Genomic DNA, 18,561 nt, shown 5'->3' with positions numbered 1-18,561 from the left:
GGCAGCGCGGGGCATGACGGGATACACCGGGGCGCAGAGCGGCACCGCAGGGAATGACGGGATACACCGAGGCGCAAAGCGGCGCGGGGCATGACGGGATACACCGAGGCGCAAAGCGGCGCGGGGCATGACGGGATACACCGGGGCGCAAAGCGGCACCGCAGGGAATGACGGGATACACCGGGGCGCAAAGCGCCACAGGGCACGACGGGATACACCGAGGCGCAAAGCGCCACAGGGCACGACGGGATACACCGAGGCGCAAAGCAGCGCCGCGGAGCATGACGGGATACACCGAGGCGCAAAGCGGCGCGGGGTATGACGGGATACACCGAGGCGCAAAGCGCCGCGAGGCATGTCGGGATACACCGAGGCGCAACGCAGCGCCGCAGGACATGACGGGATACTCCGAGGCGCAAAGCGGCGCCGCAGGGAATGACGGGATACACCGAGGCGCAAAGCGGCGCCGCAGGGCGTGACGGGATACACCGAGGCGCAAAGCGGCGCGGGGCATGACGGGATACACCGGGGCGCAGAGCGGCACCGCAGGGCATGACGGGATACACCGAGGCGTAAAGCGGCGCGGGGCATGACGGGATACCTGCAGTTCCTCTCCTAAAGGAAGGCTCAGCCTGGGACTCATTCCTCTCTCTTCCAAGACACTACTTTAGAAAACTGCCGGATTCCAACCTAACCCTTCCTCCAACACAGGGGCCGGAAGAAAAGATTCAGAATTTCTGTCCACCCCCACAGGTTCAGCCATACAGCTATGGCAAAATGCATCTCTTCTCTGCACTCTTCTCACGTAAGATTTGTTTCTTTAATAAACCTTTCCTCGCAGGAGCAGTCTTACATCAGTATGAGATTTGTAATGTTTTAAGCAAATTTATAAACCAAGGGTTTGCAGTTGCACATACGGCAGAGATTCCAGATGAGAGCAGAGCAGACCAAATGCAGCCAGACTGGTGTTTTAAAACTGAGGTCATCGACTGATTCCTGTGATCCACGATCCCAACACCAGGCCACACCTGGTGTTCTTGCCTCTAGAGAAAAGCACACAACCTATTATCTCTGCTAAGCTCATTTGGTACCATTTAATACGTATTTATCACACACTCACAAAATGGCAAGTGTGGTTGCATCACTACCACAAAATGCTCTTGGGGATTTACTCAATCATTGATGATTACAGAAATGGTAAGAAGAGAGGCCAAACAATAGGGGGAAAAGGTGGATTTACCCTACACAGCATCCAAATTCTTAACAACAGGATGGACTTTGCCACTTATTGCTAATGCTAACTCACATAGAAGGAGTTAGAAGTTTGATCTGCAAGACAGTTCACACAAGGCCACAAAGGAAAACAAGCACTTTACATGTTGAATTTCACCCGTTTATGAGGTTTTCTCATGATGTTTAACTTCAATTATCAAACACAAATTTTCAAACATACCAGTGAACATCCCTCAGTCCATAGTCTGTGCCTATTTCTTGCTCTAAGTTAGATGAGCAAACAGATAAAATTGTATCAGCTCCTTTGAACCGACCAATTTCAATTCAGCTGTGGTTACAGCATTTCAACGGCCAACAAAAAGCATGCACAGCTGAGTTTCAGAAAATATAAATACTCACACAAAGCAACATTTTCAACTCCAAGAGTGTTTAGTATGACACACTTAACTACCTCCAGTGCCTAAGAGATCTGTATTGAAAAATCTGAGCCATGTTACTAATTTTAAGTGGACACTAAAAAACCAAACCCAAACATTAACATGCCACATGTCCTGGCTCTCTTAGCACTGCATTGGCCATAAACACACAAGAATTTTGATTCCAAAGATTTCTCAAGGTTTCCGGGGTTTTTGTTGTTCCTACAAGTATCCCAGCTTGTTTTTACTCACTGTACCAGTCTCAGGTTGTAAACACAAGTGGGCTGTGACTCTCCCATGAGCAAGTTTTTTCATGTATTTGCAAAACTGACCGCACGAACGTGGTTACAGCTGCTCACATGCTCTACTGCCTGCACACACTGAAATGCCAAACAATTAAGGAAGGCTCCAATGAATTCTCAAGATTTGGGATGCTTTTTAAGAGCTATTTCAAAAAATAACTAAAACCAATATTTGTTGATGCATTTACTACCACGTAATTGTACTAGAGCCCGTTGAAGAGACAAATTTGAGGGGGTTTTTTTAATGCCTTAACTTCATACTTGTACAGCAATCTAAACTGAAAAGCATCAAAATATACCACGTGGAATCACTAGTGCGACAACCAAGCCAAAAAAAATCTCTGCTATCAATCTTCAGCAGCCAGCTCCCACTTTTTTACCCTGTTTTATAAACCATTTCTTCTTACAGAGTCACTGCCAGGCCCTCACTTTGAGTCTACTGTGTTTGACACATCATCCACATCACCGCAGTTGCCTGCAAAGGATGAATCCCCCCGACACAGTGCTGAGGTGTTGGTGTGGCAGGGCCCCAGCGTGGCACGGAGAGGCCAGGGGAGACGCAGGGGGAGCACCGGGCCCGGTGCCCCTGAAGCTGCCCCTAGGCCAGGCTTCATCCCAGCGCCTGAGGCAGGGAGATGCGGTGGGGGAAGGAGGGTGGAGAGCTGCTGGAAAGGCAGCCGTGGGGTGAGCTGGGGCCAGTTCCAGAAACTCACAGCCAGGGCAAAGACACCAGTTTTGTCCCCATCCGAGGTGCACGTGCTGTGCTCTGGCCAGTCCTCCAGCACACGGAGGAGCATCATCTGCGCCGGCTTCGCAGTGCTGGGGGAGCACAGGATGACCTTCCACATGGACAAAGCAGCTCTGCAGGGTCAGAACTCTGTCTCAGGGGGGCCTCGGACACAGCACCGTGGCCTGGGCTGCAGGGGGGAGCTGAGCTGGCTGCCAGCTCTGCCTCTGCCCACTGGCCCTTGCCAGCAGCATGCAGGCAGCCCGGCCCTGTGGGGACAGACCCCCGAGGGGCAGGGAGGGAGCACGGCAGCAGGCTCGGGGCCTGCCATGCCAGAGCTGGAGAAGGGAGCAGCCGGAGGGCCCTGGATTTCTCCTTTGCTCAGACACCTGGGACAGGCTGTACAGGATGATGGGCTGGGGAGCCCTGAGCCCTCTGGGCAGGTGGGCCCCATACCTGTCACACGATGGGGCCACACGCAGGAGAGTCATCACCACGTCAGCAGGCTGTGCCTCGGTGAGATCCAGCAGGGTCCTGAACAGCTTGTGCCCAGAGTACTCATTGGCCAGGAGCCACTGGTGGATGTACCTGACCATGGCAGGCGCCTGGAGAAGGCACGGGAAGACTTGGAAAGCTGCCAGAGGGAGAAATGTCCCCAGCTTCCCCAGAGAAGTGCTTCCCTTTCCGCACACTGGGTGGCCTGGGAGGGTTACAGGGACCAGCAGGGGTGGCTTGGGAGGCCAAGCAGTTCCTGGGAGGATCAGACCCTGGTCACAGGCTTCTTACTTGCTTTGGCTTGGAAAATCCCTCCTCTACAAGCATATCCAGCAGGGCAGCACTGGACTTGGTTTTGAAGAGGTCCTCAGAGTATCCTCTGAGCCCAGTCTCCTCTACTGGGGCAGCTCCAGGACCTTCCTCTTCCACGCTGGCCAATTTGGGCACTCTTGGGGATCTCTGCTCCATGTCAGCGACTGGACTGATGGGGACTTGCAGGAGAGATGCCTCGGAAAAGCTCCGAGTCAGCAAGTCCTGCAGCGGTGCCTGGAAGGCACCGACACAACTGAAGTGCTGGGAAGAGTTCAGGACAGCAAGTCCTGCACTCTGCTCTCGAGGGCTCCTGCCACAAGGACGGGTGACTCTTGGTCAAGGATTGTGCTTTGGCCTTGAGGTCAACCGGTGGCAGGAATAACGCCTCGGAAAAGCTCCGGGTCAGACACGAACGAGTGTGCTGTGAGGGGGCTCCTCACGACACCGCTCTATCCTGTCCTGTCCCGTCACGTGCTCCGAGCACAGTGGCACAGCTGCATCACCACCAGCACCTGTGTCACCACGTGTCACAAAGGCTCCTTGGACACCCTGTGCCGTTCCATGCCACGGTGAGTGACCGCGCTGCTGCACCGTGTCACAAAGGGCCAATGCACACGCTGCCACCTGCCCTGGGGCCGCTCCCAGCCCAGCCAAAGTGGTCCGGGTTGGAAGGAATCCCTCGCCCCAAGCGTCTAAGACAGCCCTAAGACAGGATCTTTCGGAGCGCCTCAAACCACGGGCAAACGCTGCCCTGCTCTGCGGGCTCAGGGCAGCAGAAGGAGCCCCCAGGGCTGCCGACGCAGCCGCAGCGGGAAGGGCACGGGGCCTTGCACAGAAGGTGGCACGGCCTCCTTGGGACACGTCTCGGCCGGTGGCCGTCCTAAACCCGCAGGTGTGACACAGACGAGGAACGTGTGGGCCAGGGCACCAGCGCTGCTCTGACCCCTGGGGCCAGGGGAGCGCTGAAACCGGCAGGTGTGGCAGAGTCCCCGCACAAGCAGAGCTGCCACCCCCTGAGCCCTGGCAGTGCTGGTGTCATCTCCTGCCCCAGAGACCTGTGCCCCGGGGGGCTTCTCTGCCACAGGGCAGCCAAAGCCCAGGTGCATTGGGGGCTGTGCTCCTTCCTCCAGGGGATGTTAGCAGGAGCACCTGGAGCAGCTGCTGGCAACACTTGGTCTCTTGTCAGAAGCTGTTACTCCATGCTGAAATTGTTTTCTCATTGGAGTAATTTCCTGCAGCACAAAATCACCCTGGCAGTGAAGGCACAGAAGGATCCGGCATTTAAGAATGCTCCGTTCAGGAAAGCTTTACGTCCCATTGCTCAACTCAAGTAGTTCCAAAAAGTTGCAAACTTCCTAAATTCATGGGAATGGCCCGAGAAGGTGATAGGTTTGGAAGTTTCCTTGCCATCTCAAAGCAGCAACACATTTGCCTTAAGGTCATCCATTGAATGTCACTGTACAAAACATAAGACTACACAGGGGCAAAAGAAAGGCCTTGCTTTGGTTTCGAACATTTTTCTCTGAAGGGATGATAATAAGAACCTAATTCTCTTAAGGAATAAAGGCTCTCCAGCAAGTGAAAGTCCACTCAGTGTTACAAAAGTAGCCCAAACAAATGAGTAGACTGCAGGAGGGCTAATCCTCCCTATCCTGCTACAGATACCTAAGTGGCCAAGAAAGTACAGCTCTCCCCTCTTCTCTGCACGAGAAGCAGGACCACGAACAGAAAAAGTCCCAGCTATTCGTTCTGTCCTCCATAACCAAAGCTGTGCTAAACCACAGATGCTGCCTTCAAACTGACTCCAATTCCAGCCTCAACCTCTCACCTTCCAGACAACTCCTTCGCCAGCACCCTGCCAAGTCCCCCAGGTGTCCCCATCCCTCAGCAGAGCTTTCCCGTCTTCCAGCAGACCCCCTGGTTCCCTGCACGTGCCGTGGGATGGCACTCAGGACGATGTGCTCCAAGGCCTTCCCCGGTAGCGAGCTCAGACTGCCAGGCCATCGGTTCCTGGATCATTCTTCCCGCCGACCCTTCCTGCGCACGGCTCTTCCATTTGCACGTTTGCGCTCAGCTGGGACTTGTCCACTTCACCAGGACTGCTGCTAAAGGATGGAGAGCAGCCTGGCAAGCTCCTTCTCCAGCTCCCTCTTTACTCTCGGGGGAGGTAGAACATGTCACAGGAAAGCAAGCGGTGCCAAAAGACCTGGGCGGCATCAGGCACATTTAGGAATGAAACAAGGCCTTTGTTTGATGGAAGGAAGCACAGGCAATTTAGAGAAGCAAAGAGTACTTAGCACAGATATCCTTAAGTACTTAGCACCAGTTAACATAAGAAAAACCTGGAAGCCTAGCATGACAGGAGAGTGACTTGACAAAAAGCTTTAGACATAACCTTCCAGAAGACCTAAGGGCGGCTACAGAATCAGCCCTGTGCAGGCAAGGGATGAGGAAGACGAGCTGCTTTGGTGCGCTGAGACCAGATCCTGGCCAGCAGGTGGACATTAGCTTCAAGTCTAGGAATCTGACACAATGGATTTCTTTGTAAACCCCCTGCCTATCCAATCACCTCAGCAGTGTAAAGATGGATGGTATTTTTAATAGAATTCCTACATAAAACCACTGAAATTTAGACGAGGCAAAGAAGCCTTGTGGTGGAGTGCAGACCCCTTCCCTCCTGCCAATAAAAGAGCTTCTGGCGGACGATGCATTTGTCTGCTGATTTCTTTGAATTCTAGAGACCCCTCAGCACTGCTCTATCCTGAGGGAACACCCTTGGCCTTGACCCGTAGGCACCCGCACAAGCTTCAAATCAGCTGCCTCAGCTTGCAGGACCTCTCTCGGCCGGCATCCTGACGGGGATGCAGGACTGCTGCGATGCACTGCTGGGACCCAGCGGGACAGGACCGGCTGTCTCGTGTCCACGTAGCAGCACCCCCTGACACAGCCGGGGTCATCCCGAAAGCAGACAAGGCTCACGTGTCAGCAGAGAGGAGCAAGGAGCGCTGGGCTCCTCTCAGGGTGTCTCAGCTGGGCCTGCTCCACAACACGCCTCCATTTGAAGGCCTGCTAATGCCCAGCTGCCAGAAACGCCTGCCTTGTTCTCTCCAAGATGCACAGGAAGAGCCGATGAGAGGACGCCTTGGGAGGCAAACCTTCCAAGACTTTTCTGAGGCCAGGGACACAGCAAGATCAGCCAAGACTCTCCGTGCCGCCTGGCCCACACAGCCCAGCTCGGTGCTGGCCCTCTGGGCCGGAGCCGCTTCCAGCGAGCAAGACAGAAATGCATATTGCCAAGAGTTGAAACACAGCAGACAGGTAAGATGTGAGACGTGTGTGCATGAAGGCCTTTGAATTCACAGCTCTCCAAGACAGCTTTGGGGCTCGCAGCTGTTCAGAGATGCTCCTGCTCACACCTCTGTCCACAGTGGGGGTAACACACCCTGCTGCAGGTGCTTGCCTTGGTCTCTGCAGGTCCAGCTGGATTCCAAACCTGCTCTTCACAGCCTTCTCCCTTCCCTTCTCCATCTGCCAAGTGCCACGGGCCTCAAGGACTGAAAGGACCACAGACAGCTAAAGGGGGACACTTGCACCTTCCTCACTGGGAGCTCCATGGAAAGCGCTTTCCTTGAGAAGCAAGCCTCTTTTCCCCAGAGGCGTTTCCCCACATTGGGAACTTTCCTGGGGAACATCAACACACTCTTAAGAAACCCTGGCAAGGCTGAATTCCTTCTGGTCCTTTCTGGCCAGGCGCTCCAGCTCTAGCTCGTATTCCCCCCAGTGTGATTCCAGGTGGAGGTTCGCGCATGCAGCCCCAGGCCCTCTACAAACACAAGCCGTCCGCTGCCTCTTCACCTGCCTCCACTCCTGCCTGCGCTCACAGCAGCAAAACCAGGCTGTTCGCGGCCAGAGACCAGAGCCCTGTTCCCGCAGGATGCTCTTGCCAGCACCTTCCAGGACTCTCCGCTGTGCACACAGCACTTTTCATGCCCGCTCTCCACAGCCTTTGGAACACAGAGCACAACCTGGCTGGCGCTGCCATCAGCACACCCCAAACACAGGCGGAGGAAGGAGAAGCAGGGGCTGCTTTGTGGCCATGCCCAAGAGAGACTGGAAGGGTGCCCTCCCTCTGCTCTCACTTGGGTGCCTTTCTGACAGGCTCTGAGGCAGGGGCTACGATTCCTCCATTGTGGGGACCAGAACCGCAGCCGGGATCCTGGCACTGCCTGACGGCGCTCCGGGCAATTGGCACGGTGGTCGCGCGTCCCAGCCTCGGCCACCGTGCTGCTGCTTCACTTGCCCTCAGGCACAACAAAAGCTCAGTGTTTAGTTGTCAGGGATGCTTGGGAATAAAACAATCTGAAACGTACTTGTGACTGCAAAACAAGTTTTCTTTGATGAGTTGCTGATGCAACAAATACATCCCAGCCCCTGGATTGGTGAAAAGCTGCTGAGCGGCAGCAGGAGACGGAAGGTGATGCTCAGCTGGGAGATGCAGGCAGCCCATCCAACTTCAGGGCATGCCCTGCATCAAAAGAGCGTGAATTTAGTCCATGTCGCCACTCCACCCCAGAACCAGGTTTCATAGCTCCTCCTCTGGACTGGAGCTTCTCCAGTTACATCATCACCTCACAGATGGCCAGAGCAGGAGTGGTGAATGTGGGCAGAGCTTCGGCCACAGAATCAACCTGATCCAGCACCAGAACATCCACACTGGGGAAAGGCCGTACAAGTGTGGGGAATGTGGGAAGGGCTTCAGCCACAGAGCCAGCCTGAGCTTGCACCAAAAGATCCACACTGGGGAGAGGCCCTACGAGGGTTCCCAGTGTGGGAAGGGGTTTCGGGTCAGCAGCAAGCTCCTTGAACACCAGCAGACACACACAGAGGAGAGGCCCTTCCGCTGCCCCCACTGCGGGAAGGGCTTCAGGCACAACCCCAACCTCATCATCCACCGGCGCATCCACACCGGGGAGAGGCCCCAAGAGTGTCCCCAGTGTGGGAAGAGCTTCTCACAGAGCTCAGCCTTGACCCAACACCAACAAAGGCACTATCAGGAAAGCCCTGCCAGTGCCCCCAGTGCAGAAAGAGCTTCGAGCTCGGCTCCAGCTCCAGCCCCCACTGGAGGAGCCACACTGGGCAGAGCCCCGGTGACCCACATTCCCTGTGTACCGTGTTGGGTGGATTTTAGATAACTTTGGGTGGTTTGGGGCCAAATCTGGTGGGCTTTAGGGTGGATTTTTTATCCCTTTGGATGATTTTAGGCCCATTCGGATCTGGTTTCGGCTCATTTGGGTGATTTTATGATAAACTGGGATATTTTTGGTGGATTTTAAGTCCCTTTGAATGATTTTCGCCCCACATGGGTGGATCTTAGGTGTGCGTGGGAGATTTTAGGCCCCTTCTTTTTGGTCATTTTTGGCCCTTATGAGTGGATTTTCAGCCTCTTTGGATAATTACATGTCAAACAAAGTCCTTCTCTGCTGATTTTAGGTCCTTTTGTGTGGCTTTCAGGCCATGTTGGGTGATTTTAGATCTTTTTGGTCGATTTTAGGCCAAACCGGGTACGTTCAGTTTGGATTTTACACCCATTTGGGAGATTTAGGAGTGATTTCAGGCTATTTTGTGTGGGTTTTTTTAAACCAGTTTGTTCAATTTTAGGCCCCTTGGTCGGATTTTAGAGCCCTTTGGATTCTTTTAACCCCATTGGGCTGATTTGAGGCCAAACCATGGAGATTTAGGGTGTATTTTAGTGCCCTTTGGGTAATTTTAGGCCACTTTGTGGGGATTTTAATCCCATTTGGATAATTTGAGGCCAAACCTGATCGGGTTTAGGGTGGATTTGAGGCCCCTTTGGAGACTTTTAGGCGCATTTTGGGTGATTTCAGGGCAAATCCGGCGGTTTTAGGGCCGCGCGTCCCCTTGGCCCCGCCCCTTTCCCCTCCCAGTTCCCGCCCTTTCATTGACCCCGCCTCGTTCCGTTCGTTCCCCGCCCTTTCATTGGCCACGCCTCCTTTCCCTTGGGCCCCGCCCATCTGCTGGCGCGTTCCGTCCAGCGCATGCGCAGATGACCCAGAAGTGGCTCCCCCGGGCGCCGCCATCTTTGTTCCTGGTCCCCCGAGCCGGCTCCGGCGTGTCCGAGACCTACGGTGGGGCAATGGGGGATCTCTAGGAGATCTATAGGGGATCTATAGGGGATCTCCAGGGGTCTGGGGGGACCTGGGGGTGTCTTTAGGGGGTTTAGTGGGTGGTCTGTAAGGGGTTTAAGGGGGTCCATAGGGGATTTAGGGCGGTCTGGGCGTCCCTAAAGGGGGTTTGGGGGGCTATAGGGGCTCCATAGGGGTCTGAGGGGTCTATAGAGGGTCCGTAGGGGTCCGTAAAGGGGCTCGGGGCGTCCCTAAGTCCGGGGCTCTGGGGGTCTCTTTTGGGGATTATTGGGGTCTGGGTGGCCTTTCCGGGGCTTGGGGGGTCTGTCGGGGATCTGGGGGAGCCTGCAGCGGCTCCGGGGAGGTGTGGGGGTGTCCGTGGGTCCCTGTGTGGGGTTTTGGGGCGGTCTGAGGGTCCCCAAAGGGGCTCTGAGGGGGCTCCAGGGGATATATAGGGGATCTCGAGAGGGTTCAGCGTGGCCTGGGGGTCTCTCTAGGGGATCTGGGGGTCTCCCTAGGGGATTTTGGGAGGGCCTGGGGGTCCCTGGAAGGGGTCTGAGGGTCCATTTAGGGGATCTCAGGGTCTCTGCAGGGGATTTGGGGAGGGCTTGGGGCTTCCTAAAAGGGGCTGGGGGGGAGGGTCCCACAGGGGATTGGGAAGGGGTCTGGGGGTCTCTATAGGGGATTTAGGGGGGGTCTGGGGGGTCTATAGGGGATCTGCGGGGGTCCCTAAAAGGGGTTTGGGGTGGGTCTATAGGGCTTCTATAGGAGCCTGGGGGAGCATATAGAGGCTTTGGGGAGGGTCTTGGGATCTCTGTGGGGAAATTTTGGGATCCTTGGAGGGAATTTTGGGCTCTGTACAGGGAATTCTTGGAAATGTAGAGGTCCAAATGGGGCAATTTGGGGTTTTCTATTGGGAACTTTTTTGAATTTTGGGGCCTCTATTGGGAATTTTGAGGGGAATTTTGGGGGAATTTTGGATCCAAAAGCAGGGACTTTGGGTCCAAGTGTGGGAATTTTGGGATCTCTAGAGGGGATTTTCAGGAGTTTTGGGGTCCCCAGAGGAGATTCTGAGTCCAAATTTTGGAATTTTGGGCTCTCAAGAGGGGATTTTGGGGAATTTTGATACCAAATGTGGGAACTTCCGGCAGTTCTTGGTGATCTGCAGCACCGGCACGAGCAAGTCCTGCCTGCTGCACCACTTCATCGAGAGCACGTGTAGGCAATTTTGGCAATTGTCAAGGATTTCAGGAATTCTGTGAGTTTGTGGAAGTTTCGGGAAATTTTCTTTGGATTTTGGGGGACTTTCTGGGTGCTTGTGGGGATTTTTAAAATATTTTTAGGAACTTTGGGGTGGTGTTTTTGCATTTTCAGACTGTTTTCTGTTGTTATTTGGGGGCATCTTTGGGTTATATGTTGGGAATTTTGAGAAATCTGAGGAGTTGGGGAGTTTTCAGGGAATTTTTGTGGAGTTTTGAGGGATTTTAAAAAATATTTCTGAGCATTTGAAGGGTTTGTTTGGCTTGGTTTTTTTCATTTTCTGGGTGATTTTTGATGGAGTTTGGTTGAATTTCTGGGGAATTTTGGGGAATTTGGGAAATTTTGGGGAGTCTGGGAAAATTTGGGAATATTACTGGAAGTTTTGCAGGCATTTTCTGGGTTTTTTTCTTTTCTGAGCTATTTTGAGGCTTTTTTCAGGATTTTTTAAAAATAATTTTCCTTTTTTATGCAATTTTGGGGTGATTTTTTAAAAAAATTTTTTGGAATTCTGTGTCTCTCCGGGCTCTCCCCCATCCTGCGGCATTTTGGGCAATTTTCTGTCACCCTTGGGTCATTTTTGGTCACGCTTTGAATCATTTTGAGACATGTTTTGTAATTTCAGGGGCATTTCTAGTCAGGTTTTGGTCATTTGGGGGCCATTTTGTGGCCATTTTCTGGCACCTTTCAGGCACTGTCGGTCTCTTTAGGGGCGTGTTTGGTGACTTTTGGGCCGTTTTTTGCCGGTTGCGGTCCCGGTCTCAGTCTTGTCCCGGTGGCAGCTCTGGTGCCGGTTTCCGTCCCGGTCTCGGCCGCAGTCCCGGTGCCTGTGCAGCGCCGCTGCGGGTGCTGCTGTCGGTTCCGGTCCCGGTCCTGCAGCGGTGCCGCTCTCGGAGCCAGTCTCGGATCCGGTGTCGGTCTCACTCCTGGTGCTGGTGCCGCTTCTGCTGCTGATTTTGGTCTGGGTCCAGGTCCCGGAGATTTTAGGCGGGTTTGGGTAATTTTAGGCCAAACTGGGCAGGTTTAGGGTGGGGTTTTGAGCCTTTTAGTGTGGATTTTGGGCCCCTTTGTCTGATTTTAGGCAAAATCTGGTGGGGTTTAGTCCCATTTGAGTGATTTTAAGATAAACTGGGCAGTTTTAGGGTGGATTTCTGATCCCTTTGAATGTTTTTTAGGCCCATTTCGGTGGGGCTTAGTCCCATTTGGGTGAATTTAGTTGAAATCTGTTCGGTTTTAGGGTGGACTTTAGGTACATTTTCTTGATTTTAGGCCACACCCGGTATTTTCAGGGAGGATTTCACAGCGTTTTAGGAGATTTGAGGGGATTCTTGGCCATTTTGTGTGGGTTTGAAACCACGTTTGGCAATTTTACGCCGCATTGGCTGGTTTTAGACCCCTTTGGATGATTTTATCCCCAAGTGGCTGATTTCAGGCCAAACCCTGTGGCTATAGGGTGGCTTTTAGTGCCCTTTGGGTGATTTTAGGCCACTTTGTGGGGATTGCAGGCCTCTTAGGGTGATTTGAGGCCAAACCTGACCGGTGTAAGGGTGGATTTTAGGCTTCTTTAGACAATTTCAGGCCCGTTTGAATGATTTTCGTTCAAACCGGGCCCTTTTAGGACCGCGCGTCCCCTCGGCCACGCCCATTGCCCTCACGATTCCCGCCCTGTCCCTGACCCCGCCCCTTTCCCCTCCCAGTTCCCGCCTTTTCCTTGGCCCCGCCCTCCCAGGCCGGGCCCGGGCCCGGGGGAGGAGGAGGAGGGAGGGAGGAAGAGGCGCAGCGGCGGCAGGAGCGGGAGGAGAAGACGAGCGGAGGGAGCGGCGGCTCCAGCGCTCCCTGAACTGGCGGCACCGCCGGGATCATCGCTCCCATCCCGCAGGTGCCCGGGGAGGGGGACCTCACTCCAAATATCCCGGGGGGTCCCTGGGTTTGGGGTTTGTTGGGGGGATGTTTGGAGCTCGCGGGGATCCAAAGCCGAGCAGCAGATGCCCCTCGGGGGGACATCGGGGGCTCCCCGGGAGGTGTTTTTGGGGGGTCCCGGTGTCGGCAGAGCCGGGGCGGGGGGCGGGGGAACACCGGGTTTGGGGAGCCCGGGCGAGCCGCGGCTTCCCTGAGCGGGAGCCCAGAGAGAGGAGAGCCCCGAACCGCAAAGCGGGGACCCCGAGAGGGGGGGGAACGCCTGGGATTGCCGGGACCCCGTTAGGGGCTGGAGGGGCGGGATGGCCGGGAAGAGGGTTCGGGAGTCGCGGTGCTGGAAGTGGCTGCTCCCAGTGTAAGCCCAGTCACTCCCAGTATCCGTAGGTGGGGAGACAGAAGAGGGGGGAGCTTTTCGGGTTCCTGGGACTCGCCGCAGCCTGGGGAGGGCGGGCACCGAGCAGACGGGGGATCTCCTTCCCCTTCCCTGTGACACGGAGGCAAATCCCATCCTGTCCTTGTCCTTCCTCCCCCAGACAGGGAGCCGAGCATGGAGAGCAGGGAGGACAAATCCCCGCGGCAGAAGCTCGTGGCAGAGGCCGTTTTGAGCGGCTCCATGGCGCAGGAATGCAACGGGGAGGAAAAGGGCCGGAGATCCCTGAGGAGGAGGGGCTGCAAACGCAGCTGGCGAGGATGTGAGGAGGAAAGAGCCAGGCCGAGCCGGGAAGGCGGCCGGAGATGGAGCCAGAGCTCAGAGCTGGTGGTCCACGAGCAGCTTCGTGATGGGGAGAAGCCCCACAAGTGCTCCGAGTGTGGGAAGAGCTTCAGCCAGGCCAACAGCCTGATCTGCCACCAAAGGATTCACACAGGTGAACGACCCTACGAGTGTGGGGAATGTGGGAAGAGCTTCAGCCAGAGAATCAACCTGATCCAGCACCAGAACATCCACACTGGGGAAAGGCCGTACAAGTGTGGGGAGTGTGGGAAGGGCTTCAGGTACAGAGCCAACCTGAACTTCCACCAAAGGATCCACACTGGGGAGAAGCCCTACGAGTGTGGGGAATGTGGGATGAGCTTCAGCCAGAGGTCCAGCCTACTCCGCCACCAGATGTTCCACACAGGGGAACGACCCTACGAGTGTGGGGAATGTGGGAAAAGCTTCACAGAGACAGCCACCCTGACTGAGCATCAGAACATCCACACTGGGGAAAGGCCGTACACGTGTGAAGAATGTGGGAAGGGCTTCAGGCAGAGAGCCAACCTGAGGCTACACCAAAAGATCCACACTGGGGAGAGGCCCTGTGAGTGTAGGGAATGTGGGAAGAGTTTCATCCAGAGTTCAAGTCTGATCAGCCACCAAAGCATCCACACCGGAGAGAGACCCTATGAGTGTGGGGAATGTGGGAAGAGCTTCAGTCTGAGGTCCAGGCTGATCTTTCACCATAGAATCCACACTGGGGAAAGGCCCTACAAGTGTGGGGAATGTGGGATGAGCTTCAGCCGGAGCTCCCACCTGATCCTCCACCAAAGGACCCACACCGGGGAACGGCCCTACGAGTGTGGGGAATGTGGGAAGAGCTTCAGCCAGAAAATCAACCTGATCCAGCACAAGAACATCCACACTGGGGAAAGGCCGTACAAGTGTGGGGAGTGTGGGAAGGGCTTCAGCCACAGAGCCAGCCTGAGCTTGCACCTAAAAATCCACACCGGGGAGAGGCCCTACAAGTGTTGCCAGTGTGGGAAGGGGTTTCGGGTCAGCAGCAAGCTCCTTGAACACCAGCAGACACACACAGAGGAGAGGCCCTTCCGCTGCCCTGACTGCGGGAAGGGCTTCAGGCACAACTCCAACCTCATCATCCACCGGCGCATCCACACTGGGGAGAGGCCCCAAGAGTGTCCCCAGTGTGGGAAGAGCTTCTCACAGAGCTCAGCCTTGACCCAACACCAACAAAGGCACCGTCAGGAAAGCCCTGCCAGTGCCCCCAGTGCAGAAAGAGCTTCGAGCTCGGCTCCAGCTCCAGCCCCCACTGGAGGAGCCACACTGGGCAGAGCCCCGGTGACCCACATTCCCTGTGTTCCGTGTTGGGAAGTCACCTTGCCGATTATCCTTTTGATTAGACCTTAATTATTTTCTCTTCTCCCTCTCTTTGTACTGCAAAAGCCAAGAGAGACTGTAGCCCTGCTTTCGTGCCTGAGATCTTTTGGCTTTGTGAAATTCTTTTCTCAGGGAATTTTCTGTAAACAAGAGGAGTGTTTTTCTAAAAACTGTAGCATTGTTTTTCATTCCTTTTCCTAGGAGGGACTTCCTGATGTCCCTCTGCTCTGACCAATGTGATTGACGAGGTTTGTCTTTTTGTCACCGATCAGATTGGTCTGTGTAAAATACTAAGGGAGACACATTCCGAAAAACTAAAGGAGTCATTTTCAGCCTTGGGAAGCTCCGAGTCTCCCAGCTCGGTCCCGCCCGGAGGCGCGGCCAAAACTCCCCGGAGCGAGCGCGGCGGTCCCGTAGCGATCCCGGAGCGATTCCGGGTCCGATCCCCGTCCCGGTTTCGGGCTCGGTCTCAGTCTCGGTTTCGGATCAGCGCCAGTCTCGGAGCTGGTTCCGGTGCCGGTCTCGGTCTGTCCCGGAGTGCTGCCGGTCTCGGTTCTGGCCGCGGTCCTGGAGCCTTCCCGGGGCCGGTTCCGGAGCGCTCCCGGCGCCGGTCGCAGTGTCGGTCGTGGTCTCAGTCTTGGTTCCGGTACCAGTTCTGGTGCCGGTTTTGGTCTCGGTGTCGATCCCAGTGCCGGTGCCTGTGCGGGGCCGGTCTCAGTTGCGGTGACGGTCTCAGCCTTGGTGTTGCTCCGGGTTCCGGTGCTGATCTTGTCTCGGTCCCGGTCCCGGTCCCGGTCCCGGAGGTTTTTGGCCCATTTGGATGATTTGAAGCTAAACCTGGTGGATTTACGGTGGATTTTCGGCACAACTGGCGATTTTAAGCGAACCCGGGCGGTTTTAGGACCGAGCGTCCCCTTGGCCCCGCCCCTTTCCCCTCCCAGTTCCCGCCCTTTCCTTGGCCCCGCCCTCCCAGGCCGGGCCCGGGCCCGGGGGAGGAGGAGGAGGGAGGGAGGAAGAGGCGCCGCGGCAGCAGGAGCGGGAGGAGAAGACGAGCGGAGGGAGCGGCGGCTCCAGCGCTCCCTGAACCGGCGGCACCGCCGGGATCATCGCCCCCCATCCCGCAGGTGCCCGGGGAGGGGGAGCTCGCCCCAAATATCCCGGGGGGTCCCTGGGTTTGGGGTTTGTTGGGGGGATGTTTGGAGCTCGCGGGGATCCAAAGCCGAGCAGCAGATGCCCCTCGGGGGGACATCGGGGGCTCCCCGGGAGGTGTTTTTGGGGTGTCCCGGTGCCGGCAGTGGCTGCTCCCAGTATGAGCCCGGTCAGTCCCAGTATGAGCCCAGTCTGTGAAAAACAAGGTTCACTTTCTATGTAAATTTTCAGAAACAGGTTTAATAGAAAATGAGTCAGTTAGGAGATAAAAAAAAAAAGCTAAGTATGTTTGGCCGGTTGACTTGGCATTTAGCCAAGTCCACACTCTGCTGTATCAGAGTCATTCTTTAAATGCCATTGCCATTGTATCAACCTGTTGAATGTTCATATTTTTCCATAAACTAGTTTCCATATTCCGGGAACTGTTTTGCATGGTCCCTCCTTGGGTCCGCTGTTTTAGGGCATGCGTGTTTCTTGGCTGTGTCTTCCTTATCACCTCCAGGTTGAGCCTTGGTCCGTACTTTCTTCAGATGGTAGATGCTGATAGTTGGTATCTCAATAGCAGAGTCTCCTTTACATGTTCACTAGATGTTATCCCGACCAAACAGACAGTTTAAGCATACTATATCATCTAGTACCTCTATGCCTAATTTTCTTTACTAATAGCAGAACTAAAAAAACTTATATCATTACACAATATTCTTAACCATATAGAACACATCTTGCAAAAAGCCAAGTTTATAATATGCATTTATAACACTGGTCAGTCCCAGTATGAGCCCAGTCAGTCCCAGTATGAGCCCGGTCACTCCCAGTATCCGTAGGTGGGGAGACAGAAGAGGGGGGAGCTTTTCGGGTTCCTGGGACTCGCCGCAGCCCGGGAAGGGCGGGCACCGAGCAGATGGGGGATCTCCTTCCCCTTCCCTGTGACATGGAGGCAAATCCCATCCTGTCCTTGTCCTTCCTCCCCCACACAAGGAGCCGAGCATGGAGAGCAGGGAGGACAAATCCCTGCGGCAGAAGCTCGTGGCAGAGGCCGTTTTGAGCGGCTCCATGGCGCAGGAATGCAACGGGGAGGAAAAGGGCCGGAGATCCCTGAGGAGGAGGGGCTGCAAACGCAGCTGGCGAGGATGTGAGGAGGAAAGAGCCAGGCCGGGCCAGGAAGGCGGCCGGAGATGGAGCCAAAGCTCAGAGCTGGTGGTCCATGAGCAGCTTCGTGATGGGGAGAAGCCCCACAAGTGCTCCGAGTGTGGGAAGAGCTTCCGCTGGCAGAGCGACCTGCTCCGCCACCAGAGGACCCACACTGGGGAGAGACCCTACGAGTGTGGGGAGTGTGGGAAGAGCTTCAGCCGACGGTGCCACCTGATCTGCCACCAGAGGATCCACACCGGAGAAAAGCCGTATGAGTGTGGGGAATGTGGGAAGAGCTTCAGCCATAAATCCCACCTGATCCGTCACCAGATGACCCACAGTGGGGAGAGGCCCTACGAGTATGATCAATGCAGGAAGAGGTTTCAGACCAGCACTTACCTCCTCGTGCACCAGAGCACGCACACGGAGGAGAGGCCCTTCCATTGCCCTGACTGCAGGAAGGGCTTCAAGCGGAGCTCACACCTCATCCAGCACCAGAAGATCCACACCAGGGAACGACTCGATGAGAGCGAGGAATGTGCGAAGAGCTTCAGCGTGAGGTCCAACCGGATCCATCACCAGAGGACCCACCCCGGGGAACGACCCTATGAGTGTGGGGAGTGCGGGAAGACCTTTAGCTGGCGGTGCCGCCTGATCAGCCACCAGAGGATCCACACAGGAGAACGGCCCTACGAATGTGGGGAATGTGGGAAGAGCTTCAGCCAGAGAATCCACCTGATCCAGCACCAGAACATCCACACTGGGGAAAGGCCGTACAAGTGTGGGGAGTGTGGGAAGGGCTTCAGGCAGAGCGGCAGCCTGAGGTTCCACCAGAGGATCCACACTGGGGAGAGGCCCTACAAGTGTTGCCAGTGCGGGAAGGGGTTTGTGACCAGCACCCTGCTGCTTGAACATCAGCAGACACATGCAGAGGAGAGGCCCTTCCACTGCCCCGACTGCAGGAAGGGCTTCAAGCGGAGCTCACACCTCATCCAGCACCAGAAGATCCACACCAGGGAACGACTCAATGAGAGTGAGAAATGTGGGAAGAGCTTCAGCATGGGGTCCAACCGGATCCATCACTGGATGACCCACGCCGGGGAACGAACCTTTGAGTGTGGGGAATGTGGGAAGAGCTTTAGCTGGCGGTGCCGCCTGATCAGCCACCAGAGGATCCACACAGGAGAACGGCCCTACAAATGTGGGGAATGTGGGAAGAGCTTTAGGCACACACCCAACCTGATTATCCACCAGAGGATCCACACTGGGGAGAGGCCCTACAAGTGTTCCCAGTGTGGGAAGGGGTTTGTGACCAGCACCCTGCTCCTTGAACACCAGCAGACACACACAGAGGAGAGGCCCTTCCGCTGCCCCGACTGCGGGAAGG

At 55.4% G+C, this 18,561-nt stretch overlaps 1 protein-coding gene across 1 annotated transcript; it reads left to right on the top strand.

Annotated features, from left to right (window-relative positions):
- Window positions 1-8,038: 8,038 nt before the first annotated feature.
- LOC136304318 (zinc finger protein 850-like) lies at window positions 8,039-18,518 on the top strand (the record flags this gene model as incomplete). Its single annotated transcript, XM_066207949.1, has 3 exons — window positions 8,039-8,532; window positions 13,580-14,703; window positions 17,209-18,518. Coding segments are annotated over exons 1-3 (2,928 nt in total), but the record flags the coding sequence as incomplete, so codon positions are not given.
- Between the last annotated feature and the right edge of the window lie 43 nt (window positions 18,519-18,561).

This window comes from Chamaea fasciata, unplaced genomic scaffold, assembly GCF_029207755.1.
Source record: "Chamaea fasciata isolate MVZ Bird 193981 ecotype frontalis unplaced genomic scaffold, bChaFas1.0.hap1 SCAF_72, whole genome shotgun sequence".
Taxonomy (NCBI): domain Eukaryota; kingdom Metazoa; phylum Chordata; class Aves; order Passeriformes; family Sylviidae; genus Chamaea; species Chamaea fasciata.
Note: the sequence above shows the minus strand (reverse complement) of the source record. Positions and strands in the feature narration are given on the sequence as shown.